General features: G+C 41.0%; 1 protein-coding gene across 2 annotated transcripts; it reads left to right on the top strand.

Moving 5' to 3' along the window:
- Nucleotides 1–261: 261 nt before the first annotated feature.
- On the top strand, nt 262–13,108 carry qkia (QKI, KH domain containing, RNA binding a). 2 transcript variants are annotated; one of them, XM_071518449.1, is made up of 4 exons: nt 262–343; nt 2,047–2,460; nt 4,954–5,028; nt 6,309–13,108. In XM_071518449.1, exons 1-4 carry the CDS (start codon nt 283–285, stop codon nt 6,323–6,325), a joined length of 567 nt encoding a protein of 188 aa, XP_071374550.1. In that variant the 5' UTR covers nt 262–282; the 3' UTR covers nt 6,326–13,108. The 2 variants fall into 2 exon arrangements, with proteins under 2 accessions (XP_071374550.1, XP_071374542.1); XM_071518441.1 differs by having other exon boundaries at nt 2,023–2,460.
- The last annotated feature ends 222 nt before the right edge of the window (nt 13,109–13,330 follow it).

Below are 13,330 nucleotides of genomic sequence, written 5' to 3'. Positions count from 1 at the left end.
CAACAGCACTTTAGCTTATCTCCATCTCTATTTGCCTAAACCCAATCCAACCGGTACTTGTGGAGAATGGATGGCACGTCGTGTCCAAATGATTTAGCTGTCCCACTGTCCCTTTTAACAACACTCAACACAGCGAGGGGAAATGGTCACCGTGCGGATTGTTTCAGTTGGCCTGTAATGAGGCCTCAACTTGTATGGAATAACTGTGTGATTTGTTAATGTGAATGTGTGTTTTAAATCATGTGTGTTTTGCAGGCGGAGGGAGAGGATAATTTGAAGAAGATGCAGCTGATGGAGCTGGCGATTCTCAACGGGACATACAGAGACACCAACATCAAAACGCGTAAGCACACTTACACACACACACACCAATCCATCTATTTTGGACCATATAAAATTAGGCTAATCTTTTAACTGCACAGGCCATTTTGAGTTGTATCTCAAGAGACGGAAACACTCATATCACACTATATCTCTCATCAACTAATAATGTTTACATCCACTAAATGAATGTTTAGTCTGATCTCCTGTGTACACACCATCATACTATCTCTGACCACTAGCAGAAACGTCTCTCTTTCCAAACAATTCATGTTTACTTACACAACCACCTGCACACAAGTAGGACAGCCTCCATTCCTTTCTTCCGATCTCTCTTCCTCTTCATCCATCCCTCCATCCATCCCTTCCCCTGCAATCCAGATGCGGTCGCTCTGCATTACTCCCAGGCTGGGTGGTCTCTAAACCTTCAGTGCACTGCAGAATCCCACCCATTCACCTGCATGATAGTCACTAGTTCACGCATCTACACCGTTTGTTCCTTAATCACCAAATGCCATTTCTACACCCATAGTCATGCCTGTGATTTGTGCCAACGCATAGCCCAAATTGGTCCAAAACTCCTGTTATTGGTGGCTGCTTAGTGTAATTAATGTCTGGAACCCTTGTTACGTTCTTAATTGTCATTCTGAATTCAATTTAATAATAACAAATTGGGTCTGCCTTGAATTCAATTTAATAATTAATTGGGTTCTTATAGATACCATGGTTCCAAATTATGAAATTAAATCCGAAACTGATTGATTTGACTGTTGAAGTTAAATGTTCACATCTACACAAATGGTACCTTTGATGAATTAGCCCACAATCTAACTATAGTTTGAAAAAAACAAAACAAAACACATCATATGAACCCTTGAACCAGGTGACCTGCCTTTGGGGACGCTTGTGTGGTACGGTTCAGAGCACGTGCTAATGCAAAACCACTTGGAAAACTATTGCTGTTTATTCATTTGTATGTCATCCAACCCAAATGGACTGCCAGCTATGTAGAGGAGTAGTATTTGCTATAATGGCTAACAACTTTAGTATAATGTGGCTCCATTATGGCCGCAGTGATCTTCATATTAAGCCAGAGGCCTGCAGTTTCCAATAGGTTGATATATTCCTAATCAGCCTTGTGTGAAACTCGCCCTCCATCGCGTGTCTCCTCTACTGTGAACAGCTCTATTTCTGTTGGCTTGTGTGTTGTTTACCTGTTTGATCACCTATGCCATTTCCAATAAATGAATGTGTAGCCTTAGCTGCCATGGTGATTGGTATGCTTTGAATTATGGCTTTGCATTGGGATGATAGCAGCATTTTATGCTTCTTGTGTTTTTTGGTGTGAGGGGTTATTTTTATTTATTTATTTTTGCTATGTTGACCTTTCTTTTGCAACAGATTGTGGCTTTTGTGGTTCACCACCATGATCATTGCATGGACTAATTTTCCCTTTTGCCTCCCTTCTCTCCCTGCCACTTCCTCTTCCCCTTCTTTTCCTGCCTTTTGTATTTTCACTCTATACTATTCATCTGTGATTTTGATCAATCGCACCACCACACTTTGTCTCTTGTCTTCTCGCTCTCTCTCTCTCTCTCTCTCTCTCTCTCTCTCTCTCTCTCTCTCTCTCTCTCTCTCTCTCTCTCTCTCTCTCTCTCTCTCTCTCTCTCCCGCTGTCCTTCACTCTCTTGCTTATGGCAGCCCCCCTTGCGCTTTCTCTTGCAGCAGCGGCCGCAGCCGCTCAGGGCCCTCGCCTTATAGCGGCCCCTACAGGTCAGGTGTTGCCACCTCCGGCACTCCGGCCCCCGGCACCAGCCGGCACCCCCATCATGAACATCATCCGGCCCACTCAGATGGCCGCCATGCTGCCCAACGGCACCCCCGCCCTGGTGCCTCCCACACCGGACGGCGGGCTTATCTACACCACCCCTTACGACTACCCTTACGCCTTGGCACCCACCTCCCTGCTGGAGTACCCCATCGAGCACAGTGGGGTTCTAGGTAAGAGACCCTGGGGAAGCATGGGTGCAGCAGGTCTGATGGCCAACTTTAGCCAGCCCGGACAGGAAGGCTTGTTTTACCCCGGAGCTGGGGTGCTGGACGCGGCTTCCATGAGCCACAGTCAGGACTTGTTGAAAGGTAAATATGTCGTGTCCACCTGAGGAGCAAAAACAAACAGACAAACTCACTGGGTGGAGGTGCTGGTGAAGCTGTTGGTAATGGGATTGACCAGCTGCGTGGCTGACATGGACGCTATAATAAAGGGGCAAAGGGGGACAGAAGTCATCTTGTTAGGGCTAGGCTCTTTGAAGGTTCTTTTTTTTTTATAATTTAAGGTCTTCCAAGTATTTTTTTTTTTAGCTCCTCTCTCGCCAAACAGTTATGCTCTCAGGTTTACATAGCCTCTGTTCAGCAAGGTTTATATAGGAGGACTTGCCTCAGTCTGAATTGAGGTGTGCTGACAGACACGCTCACATACAAACGCAGCCTGCTCCCTAACCCTTTCATGCACTGGCCCGGAGGCATATTCAGTCTGGCGGCAGATCCCCTTGGATTTCTGCAGCTTTTGAAATCATTTCTCTCTGCTGTTCTCTGCAGGCAGGCCTTGATGCCTGTAGAAAGTCCCCCTCTCACTCCCGCTGGGGATGTTCATTAAATTCCTCCAGTCTTCCCTTTTTTTTTCTTCCTCCCCCCTCTCCATTGTCTTAGCTTCACCCCTCTTGAACTTCAGCTCTGTGCTAATACCTGACATTCCCCTTAGTTTCTGTGTCAAGAATACAGTTCGATAGAGTGGTGTATATATTATATTCATTCTCAGCTGCGCTTTAGGCTTGACACATCCACTACCAAAGAGACAACTGAGCATGTATTGAAGAAGTAATTGAGTCTGATGTAACACATATGTTGAATTGAGGCTGTAGCTACCAAATGCAAATCAGTTCCCTATATTCGGACATAAGCCGCCTTTTTCAGTGGGTGTTCGTGCTTTAATTTGTACGATACGCCTCAGATGTTGTCCGCAGAATCATCAGGCAACAGCGGACACACTAGTGTGATTCCACCTGACCTGTGTATTTGAGGTGCCTCTGGGAGTCATGTGTAGAACAGACAGGAGCGGCTGACTGGCTTTTCTCTCTTTAACTCGCAGGGTTACACCAGCTTAGTGCATTTTATTTACTCACGCTATCGATCGGTGCCTTCAGCAACACAGGGCCCTGTGGAACACACTCGCGCTCTCACACACACACACACACGCGCGCATTTGGCTCTGCTGCCAGTGCTACTGTATCTAGCCAGCATAGACTTCAGTGAGTATAGGGAAACGTCAGGCCATCTGCTGCTTCAAAGTAGTGTAGGTGGCTGTGTAGTCATCAGCCAAAACTGTGAATACACACACACTCTTTGCTTGACAAGTCCAGTCCTTTAGAATTTTCAAACTTACTTCAAAATGTCCCAACTTCCTCTAGAAGGGCTTGTTTCTTTTTTTTTTCTTTCTTTCCTGCACCAAGTGCAGAGTGAGCTTTCGACTCCCTGCGCAGGTTGTTGTCAGGATGACCCATCTTGCAGGTCCAATAGGCTACCATTTAGCCAATGAAGGTTACAGACACAAATCTCTCTAAAGGCTCTCACTGTAATGAAGAGAGGAAAAATATGGCGGTGACTACATCGCTCTTCAGTCTCTGGCTCCAGACCAGCCGAGATAGACCATCCTTACTGGCAGCAAAACTAAATCTAAAATATTGACACAGACGCATAAAGGCAGAAGAGAGATGACCTCCAGAGTGCTAAAATGGCATCTTGCTGTGCTGAGTTCCGTTCTTTTTTTTTTTTTTCATATTCTTAATGGGCCATTACATTCAGGCTTCACCTTTCACGCTTTTTATGATACCTCTGGAGAATTGAGTTTAGACTCCTTAGCCCTCAACGTCTCCGTTTTTACGCCGCACTACCTGAACATACAGCGACGCACAGATCAGTTTGTTTGTGCCACGTACGCTTACACAGAGAGAGATCACACAGTGTAGGAAGACGAAATCAGTTGTGACAAATTTAGGAGGAAAATGACATCCTCTACCGCCAGTGAGCAGATTGACTTGGAGAGAAATGGTGAAAGAGGGAAAGAGGAAATGAAAGAGAGGGAAGGAGAGGCAGGTGGTGTCTGGCACTATTCAATTACCATCAGAGCTCTATTGGATTTCCCCACCTTTCAAAATAAAGAGACAAATTTCTCTCAATCCCTCTCTGGATCCCACAGGAAGAATCACATTATTTTTCCAGACAGCCCAAGAGCCTGTACCCCCTGCCCGCCCCTTTAAAAGAGTCCTACATATAACTCTGAGCACTGTGGAATTTTATTATCTAAGTTATGCATTTATAAATACCAAGTAAAACTCCAAAAAGGTGTATTATTTTTTCTATTGCATTTTTCTAGACGTAAAAAAAAGGATCTCTGTGTGGTGTCTATATGTATTATATTCTGTATTATGTTATTATTCTGTGTATCATTGTATTATCCGAGCATTATAAATGATATAGTTAAAAAAATGTGAATGTGATTACTGTAAAAGATGACTGTTTTTCTCCCTCCTCAAAGTGAATGGTTTCTAACCTTGTGGACCTGTTATGATCTAGGTGCAATGGCTTCTAAAGTGAGACGGCATGACACGCGGGTCCATCCTTACCAAAGGATTGTGACCGCTGACAGAGGTCAGTTTAGTCTCTAAGCTACACTCTGCTATTGACTGATGCATTGCAATGATTATTATGCCTATTATGCCTTGATGCCTTAGTTGGGAATTTATATATTGTCTGTATTGTACTTTTTTGTTAGTTTTTTTACTTTCCACCACCGCCTTTTCCTACCCCATACATCCACGCACCAGCTAAATGGTTGACTGTGGTATGCACATTTTGTTTACATTTAGTACTTCACATATATACGTAGAGAATGTGTATATATTTCGAAGCTCAGGCAAAAGCGATCTTAACAGCTTTTGGTTTACGCAGCTGTGAACCCAGGACAGGTAGTTCTTCGCAGGCAGTGTTTAAGGTGTTCAATGACATTCCTCTGATGTGAGATTAGAGCCTAAAATGGGGCAGGCTTGTTCCCATACATGATTTATCTCCTCGGCTCATAAGGAGCGGCGAGGAGAAGCAGCTCTATACTGTAACCGCTATCCAAGAGAACTAGTAGGCAGAAGAGAAGTAGCCGTGCTGCTGCCAGACACCATTTTTCATTGGAATTTAATTTTATTTTGGATTTTATTTTTCTATGGAAGACAGACACACGCACAGACATAAGCTGACGTAGCTTGCATTCTCTCCAGTGTGTTACAAATACTGAAATAAAGCTAAGAGACATTTTTAATGATATTTCAGTTGTACATGAGGTACTGTCATTTTATATTTGAGCATTTTATATCAAATGTATTTATGGTTCCTGTGTATATACATATATATATATATATATCTATATATATATATAATATACTGATAAATAAAGAGAAAGAATCGGAAAACATCGATTCATTTATTCATTGCACATATAACACTAGTCACTGTTACCCATCACATAACTTTAGTTACTGGAAGTCTCCTTACCACTAATCACACTGTTTGTAACTTGCATTCCAACTTGAAAGAAACTAAAACACTAGATTTTTGTTCTATTTTGTTTGTCTGTTTGACCTCTCTTTGCTTCTGTTTGTTGGTTCTCGGGGCAATGTAGCGCTTTGATTAAAACCACCGAGCTACCTGATTCAGGGTGGGGGCTTAGTAGTCGGGATCATGATGTAACGACGTCATGATTATAACCAGATTAGCTGGATTTATCTCATATTGGCAGAGGAATTAGGGTGGGGGGGCAACATAAGAGATTGCATTCATTTTATTGTTAAAATGATGTCATTCCAGTCTCTTCTTGCTGACACTAATATCCTTTCTATCTTTTTTTTCTGTTTGTTTTGTTTTTGTTTCTAACCACCTAGCCGCCACCGGCAACTAACACATGACCTTCTGACCTCTGAACTCTTCACCCAATGACGAGCCGCCCCAAGCCTGCCTGCTGATCAGTTAACTGGTAATTGCCTTTGCTAGCCTCTCGGACGCAAGTGAGAGAGAGAGAGGCGCCTGCCCGTACAGTTACCCTAACATGTTTTGACAAAAAAATAGAAACGAACACAGACTCTTCATAGAAACACAACAAAACCCAACAAGTTGTGTGATATTCATTTTTTCCCTCTCTGTTCATTGAGTTTAATTCCCATTCTTTCTCTTTCTTTTTCTTCATGAATCATATACTGGGTGGATGTGTATGTGTTAATACTTGTTACTCATAAATCTGCACTGAATTATATAGCAATAAAGACCCCACCCCATCCTGCCCACCCCCATACCCTATCTCCTTTGACCGCTCTGATTTGGTGACCTCACTAGTATGAAGTAAACAAAGCTCAAAGCGAATTGAACTCAAACCATTCGGTCTCATAGCAATGACGAAATCCCCCTCGAATGTGCATTCCCCCTCCAAAACAAACATCTAAGAGCCCCTACCTACGCCCACCAACACCCACTTACTGGGAAAGAAAAAGAAATAGAAGGAAAGAGAACGTACACTCACACCAACTTGTTTAATTTCTGTCATTTTTCACATGTAGTGCAGATGTTAAGCTCTAAGACGTAATTATGAGCTGACACATTCTGGGTGTGCCCCTCAAAACGGCTTTCTGTCTGTTTTTAAAAGCATGGCTGAATTGATTGCAAATGGAGCTTTTTTTTATGATTTCTGTGTTTTTTGTTCTGTTTCTCTTTTTTTTTTTTTTAATTGAGTCATTTTCTCCACTTGATTTTGATTTCTCTGTTGTTCACATTTGACTAATTAGCTTTTTGTTCAGAAGGACTAGCCAAAAAAGGCAGGTGGTTAGATTTAGGGGGTGGGGGGGGGGGGTGTTTGAGCAGGTAGCTGAAACTAGGAAATGCTTACAGGCAAGATGGGAAGGTCACGATTTGGGATGATGGGTCTGTGTGTTTTTTATTAATACTATAATGAAAGTAGGATGTGTTGCGGTTTAGGGGACAGTGGAACAGTGCATATAACCTACTAGCTACTGACCATTGCTACGCCCCCACCCACACTGCATCCATTATACAGTGCCTGATGCATTTAGAAAAAATATCTCAATGAATTAAACGAGCTGTGATCAAAAAGACAAAAAAAAGTATTAAGTGTGCGTATTTAGCCAAAGGGTTTCCCAATGAATTATATATCTATAATTATGTATCTATCTCTCGGAGGGCTCTCTTCATGATTTTAGAGTTTGGAAAGGTGTGAATTTGTGGTGCCTGCCTTCAGCTGGAATTGACAGCCAGTCAGTTAGATGATTATTCTCCCATTAACGCTTTAGTTTCTCCTGAAGAGATGAAAACAGGCAATTAACACTAAATCAAGATGCTACTCAGTTACAGTACATTGCCGGGGGGGAGGGGGTCTCTAAAGTTTTGTACATACATGCTTTTGTCTCTATTTGATATCTGCCTTCTATTTTGAGTTGTTTCATCCACAACCACATTGCCAACAGAATGTTTTGTTTTGTTTGACTTTTTGTTTTCATTTTGGGATTTTTTTTTTGTGTTGTTGCATCTCAACATTTGGCCAATTTGTTGTGTTAAGTCTATTTTTGTAACCCAATTAAATTTTTTACAGTAATCGGGACATCAGGTTGGCATAATATGAGCCATCCTGCAAATGAGAAAAATCTATTTGAGTTTAAATTGTTTTAGTGATGATACATTTCTTTTCAACACTTGACAAACCTAAAACCTAAAAGTGCATCCACAATGTGTCACACCTCCCTGTGATCGTAGTCTAGCTCCTGAGCCCATGATCTTTTGTTGAACTCTTTCTCAAGAAAAAAAATAGGATGTGAAAGCCATGCCTGCCTGTTCAAATTGCTTTATACATACCTGTTATATATATATATATATATATAAATATATAAAAATGTAGATACCTGTAATTGCATATACGAATACAGAAGAGAACAAAATTAGATAATTTTACAGGGTGCTGGAGAAGAAAAAAAATCTATTTTTGGCAATTTTAGCTTTTTATACTTAACTTGCAGTTACAAAATATGGAAAAATAAAAAAAAAAGAAGTTTAAAACAGTATGGGGGAAAACAGAAAAAGAGTGGGTGATGAAAAATGTGTTACCTTGGATATTGGCTAGGAAAATGAAGACCAAAACAGTCAAACCCCTAAGGAAGTTGCAAGAACTAGGTTTGAGAGAGCAGAGTGAGACGGACACCCAGAGAGTTTAAAAGGAAAAAATCAAAGTGCCTTATCAACAGTCGTTTCTGTTTTCTGAGTATTACAATTATGTTCAATAATATCCAGCACCAACTGAGATGGCGCAGAGAGGAATGGCTAGTGTTACACGCTCTACAGTGTTGAGCAGGGCAGCTCCCACCATGTCGTGGCGCTGCCAAAGTTATTCTATGCAAAAAGAATAGCAGTCGTTTGACCAGCTAAATATGTGCCATGGTTTTGTCTTCCTGAATTATTTTTTCTTTCCTCTCCTTGTTGACCCTTTACTCTGCCACACGCGCAGGTTTTGTTCTCTTTTTATTTTGATTTTAATGATTATATGAATTATTGTCTTGATTTTTTTGGTGACTGTGACTAACTCTTCCAAGAACAAATTGAACTGCCAATAGCAATGCAGTAGTCTGCCAGGACATGTTTTGATCATGAGCTGAGAAAAATACATAAAATTTGAGGAAATGGATTAGAAAGGGGGGTTGGCCCCATTGGCAGAATGCCTCCGTTTGTTTCAACAGCTGCAAACTGAAAGCATCCAGTCCATGCCAATGCCTCCCCATGTCCTTTAGACAATAAAGCCAACTAATAATATAATCATAAGATTTACCACCGACAAGCAAGCTGCTGGATATTGAAACAAGCCCTAAGCAACTCTATTTCACAGCCAAATAGTTTCCAGTTATTGAAACAACTGACAGTTTATCGCCGGAAGGTAAAATAAACTCTTTAGATTGAATTGGGGAATTTCTTAGATCCTGATACCCCTCGGTAGTCTGTTCTTCTATTCGTAGTTCCTCCATCATGCTGTTACACCGAAAGGTCAATGAATTTGTTTTTCAGTGTTATTATTATTATGAACTCTTATTTTAAAAATGAAATGCAATATTAAAGTGGAGCAAGAGATGGCAATTCAGCATTTGACAGTATTAAGAAAATTCCCTCTCCAATGTTACAAATTGCTGTGTCATTGTGAAAGGCTGGATAAGTCCATCAGGTGAAGGTGAACTCTATACCTACCGTATTCTCTCTGGCCTGCCTACTACATGTATGATAATGTAATTAACAGCCATTGTTACAGGTTTATAATGTATTTTTCTAATCTCATTTTATATGTATATTAATCATGTTTCTGACTGCTCTTTTTTTGATGAAACCCACTGCAACTTTTTTTCCTAAACGCCCCTCTCTTCCTCCTCCTCCTCCCCCCTCCTCCTCCACCTCTCTCTTACATCTTGAAAACTGTCTCTTGTGGGGAGTGTTGCCTTTCCTAGTTATATTTTGTTTTGTTTTTCTTGCCAATTCCTAGCTTGTTTAACTCATTAGCAACTTTATTAGTTTTCTTGTCATAAGTATTTTTACATGCTTGCATTTAGTTTTCATGGTGTATGCTGTTATTTTTCTTATTAACCTCTTGGCATTTATTTTAATAAAACATTCTTAGTAAGAATTTTACTAACTTGCTGATATTTTTGTCTTGTGTTTTTAACCAGTTTCATGAATGTACTACCTTGGTCTGGTTCACGGACTAACACAATTAAAACTGGTGTCTGGCCACCATCACTTACGCTGACTGATTTCACACACACTCACACACCGAGCTCTCCCAGTTACTGCACATGCACACATGCAAAAACACCTATTAACCATGCTGAATATACACTCACACACACACACACACACACACACAGCCTAACTGGAAACTGCACGAGTCGATATCCGTCCCTCACTCCCCCCCCGCTCACGCACTCTCACCTTTTTGTGCTGGAATAAAAAAAAAAAAATCTGCTGACACTCTTCATACTCCCCCCTCCCCCACCCCCACCCCTCCCCCTTTCAGTCCCAACACCGCTGCTGTGTCTCGCCGTCTCTGTCAGCGACGACTCGCTTGTTAGTTGTCCTGTCCTGTCCTGTGTCACTGAGCCTGTGAGACGGCGCAGGACGTGTCCCACCAGGGTACAAGTGGGACTTATAGTATTTGAGGTTTACCGGTTAACTCTCGGGGGGGGTCAGTCGGTTCCCTCTTGGCACAAAAACGCACTCGGATTTAAAAGAGAGATTCGCCGTTCGTCACAACTGCGTATTAATACATCTGTACACACGGGCCTCGTAGATCCAAATGAGGCCTAATCCTAAAATAAAAATCCATTTTCCGCAGATATCCTCTTTCTCAAACCATTATTTAGCGCAGGGCTAGTCTTAATCTGTGCTATTGAGTGTCCCCCCCCCCCCCCCACACCCCCTGTACGGAAATACTGCATATTAGTCATCTAAAAAAGGATTAATTTTTTTTTTTTACTGTGGATCATGCAGAGCAGAACGTCTCATCAGCACACATTATAGAGGTAGCGAGCTGTTTACAACAGCAACACACACACTCGGGACAAATTTATAGATGGCAGTTGTGTGATAGTCTAAAGCTGTCCCCAATCTCTTTTATACATTACTGACATCCAGTGCCTCCATGGCTTGTTATGCCTGGATAGCAGCATTACAGTTATCACCAGCTGTTGTCTGTTTGGTGAACACTTTTCCCCATTCAGCTCGTGGGCTTATTGATATAATGGCTAATACTGGGCCATTTGGGAGCATCCATAATGCTTAGAAACACACCAGTACACCGAGCCAATATGAACGACGTCGGGATCAAATCTAACTATTCTTTCCAAATGTAAAATGTTAATATGGCATTTAGCTAGCGAGTATTTATTGTTGTTTTTTGGGGAGTTTTGTCTGAAACACTGCCAGTGTGTGTCGTTCATTCTGCTGCTGTCAGTGCACTTGTCCCTGGGTTCATTCAGCTCTATTCTCTTCTTTCCTGCTTTTCTTCCTCCTCCTCCACTAATTCAAGGTATTGACACTGACACACAAGCAAAAAGATTAACTTCATTAATCTCTTTTGATTATTACTTTAACCCACTGAGTGATGCCTCCAGGTGTTTTTCTTTTTTTTTTTTTTCTTTTTCTAAAGTATCTGCACAACAAAAAAAACAACTTGGCCTTAACAGTTTTAATTCTCTTCATGTCTCGGCAAGCAAACACGGATTAAAGTGTCTAACATCTAACTTAACATTCTCTCCTCTCTGAAATTAACATTGTTGTTTCTTTGATCTGAAATCGGGTGGTTTCTCCTGTAACACCTGCCTGTACACCAGCAAGCTAGAGACAGACATTGGATTACTGGCAGCCAGCCAAAAAACATTTTTCTCCTCTATTTGTAATTCTGCTTCTATAAATTTGGTGTTCCGAACCATAAGATTTTTCTGTTTATGTAGGATTGGCTTTTCTTGTTTTTTTGATTGGCTCTTCCGTGCCAAATGGAACAACTTGAGCTAAAATCCGTCCATTAGCAGTTGATATATTTTCGCTGTCAGAAGCCTAACTTTGCCTTTTATGTCAGAGAGGTTTTCAGCAGCTCGCCTTTAAAAATTGAGCTGATGAAAAAGACATTAAGTGGCAAGTTATTTTCCAGAGCACAATGCATTACAAACACTGCCTAAAATATTGCATCTGTGAGTAACAAGTGCCTTTTGTGAAATTGGAAAATTATATATTTTTGTACTTTTCATACAAGTGCCAATTTTCTGTCTCCCTTTCTCTTGCCCAAAGCTTTTTTGTTGAGCACTAAAAAAAAAACTAAATGCCCACGCTTTTTTCAGCACAATGTACATAAGATGAAACATTTTTGTCCTTATTGAACTGGAAAAATTTGACCAAAAAAAAGGGGGATTTGGTCACAATTGTTTCCCCCCATTAAACTTCGGTTTAATGGTTCCTCCTCTAGATTTGATTAACTGAGATTTTTTTTTTGATTGGACCACATTAAGCATTAAATGGCTGTTTGCATACTGCCATCTCCGGCCAAGTTCTCAGTGCCTTTCCAAGCCTAACGCAGGGCATTCAGTGTATTTATCTACTAACTGCCTTTTCACCTGTTCTTGTCAATCCTTTTTAATTTTTTTTTCTCTTTTTTTTTTATAAACATTCCTCAAATGAGCTAAACGCAGGTTAACCAATCAGTATTGGTCTCTCAGTGACGTAGCACTCAGGTGGTTAAAGGGCAAATGCTACCAAAATACAGAATGAGAAACTTTAGCCCCACTGGATTTTTTGTGTGTTTTTCTGTCTGTGATAAATATGCATCGAAAAGTTTAATAAAAAGAATAAAAAGCTTTTCTTTTTTTTCTTTTTTGAAGTTATACTAGTATGATATATACTGTAAGTTCCTCATCCATATAGTGGTGCACTAAAATCTGTGAGATTTTTGTTTTTCTTTGTGGAGTTGTAAGTTTTTATGTGAAGTAGCCTTTATTTTGTTTTGTTTTGTGTTACCTTGTTTTTATAGAGGGTTAGAATAAGAATCGTGAATAGGGTGTAAAACATGTAATGGCAGTTTTGTTGCTCACACCAAAAAAAAAAAAGGAAAGAAAAATGTCATGTGTGCAATAAAGAACCATATTTACAAGCTTCACTCTGACTGCTCTACCTGGACTGGTCCTTGCTTCTGCCCCATACTTCTTTATCGATGACATCATTTCTTTGGATTTGCCGTGACTTCGGGCGTTTAAAAAGGTAGGTGCTCCACATTTGCAGCGACCAAAATGTGAAAGTTCAGCACCGGCACAATAACTGCATAAGCTCTCAAAGTGAGATCAAGCCCCCTCCTGGATTTTTAGCGCGGAGTCGGTAAAAT

This window comes from Centroberyx affinis, unplaced genomic scaffold (genome assembly GCF_046629955.1).
Source record: "Centroberyx affinis isolate AG114_WGS23_722 - 3 ecotype Tasmania unplaced genomic scaffold, CSIRO-AGI_Caff_v1 ptg000047l_1, whole genome shotgun sequence".
Taxonomy (NCBI): domain Eukaryota; kingdom Metazoa; phylum Chordata; class Actinopteri; order Beryciformes; family Berycidae; genus Centroberyx; species Centroberyx affinis.
This window is presented reverse-complemented; position numbering and strand designations above follow the sequence as displayed.

Excerpts from the sequence above, each read along its gene's own strand:
- qkia (XM_071518441.1), top strand. The coding sequence starts at position 283 with ATGCAGCTGATGGAGCTGGCGATTCTCAACGGGACATACAGAGACACC. Across the intron at positions 344-2,022 it reads AGACACCAACATCAAAACGC|CCCCCCTTGCGCTTTCTCTT; the intron begins GTAAGCACACTT and ends TGCTTATGGCAG. Across the intron at positions 2,461-4,953 it reads CAGTCAGGACTTGTTGAAAG|GTGCAATGGCTTCTAAAGTG; the intron begins GTAAATATGTCG and ends GTTATGATCTAG.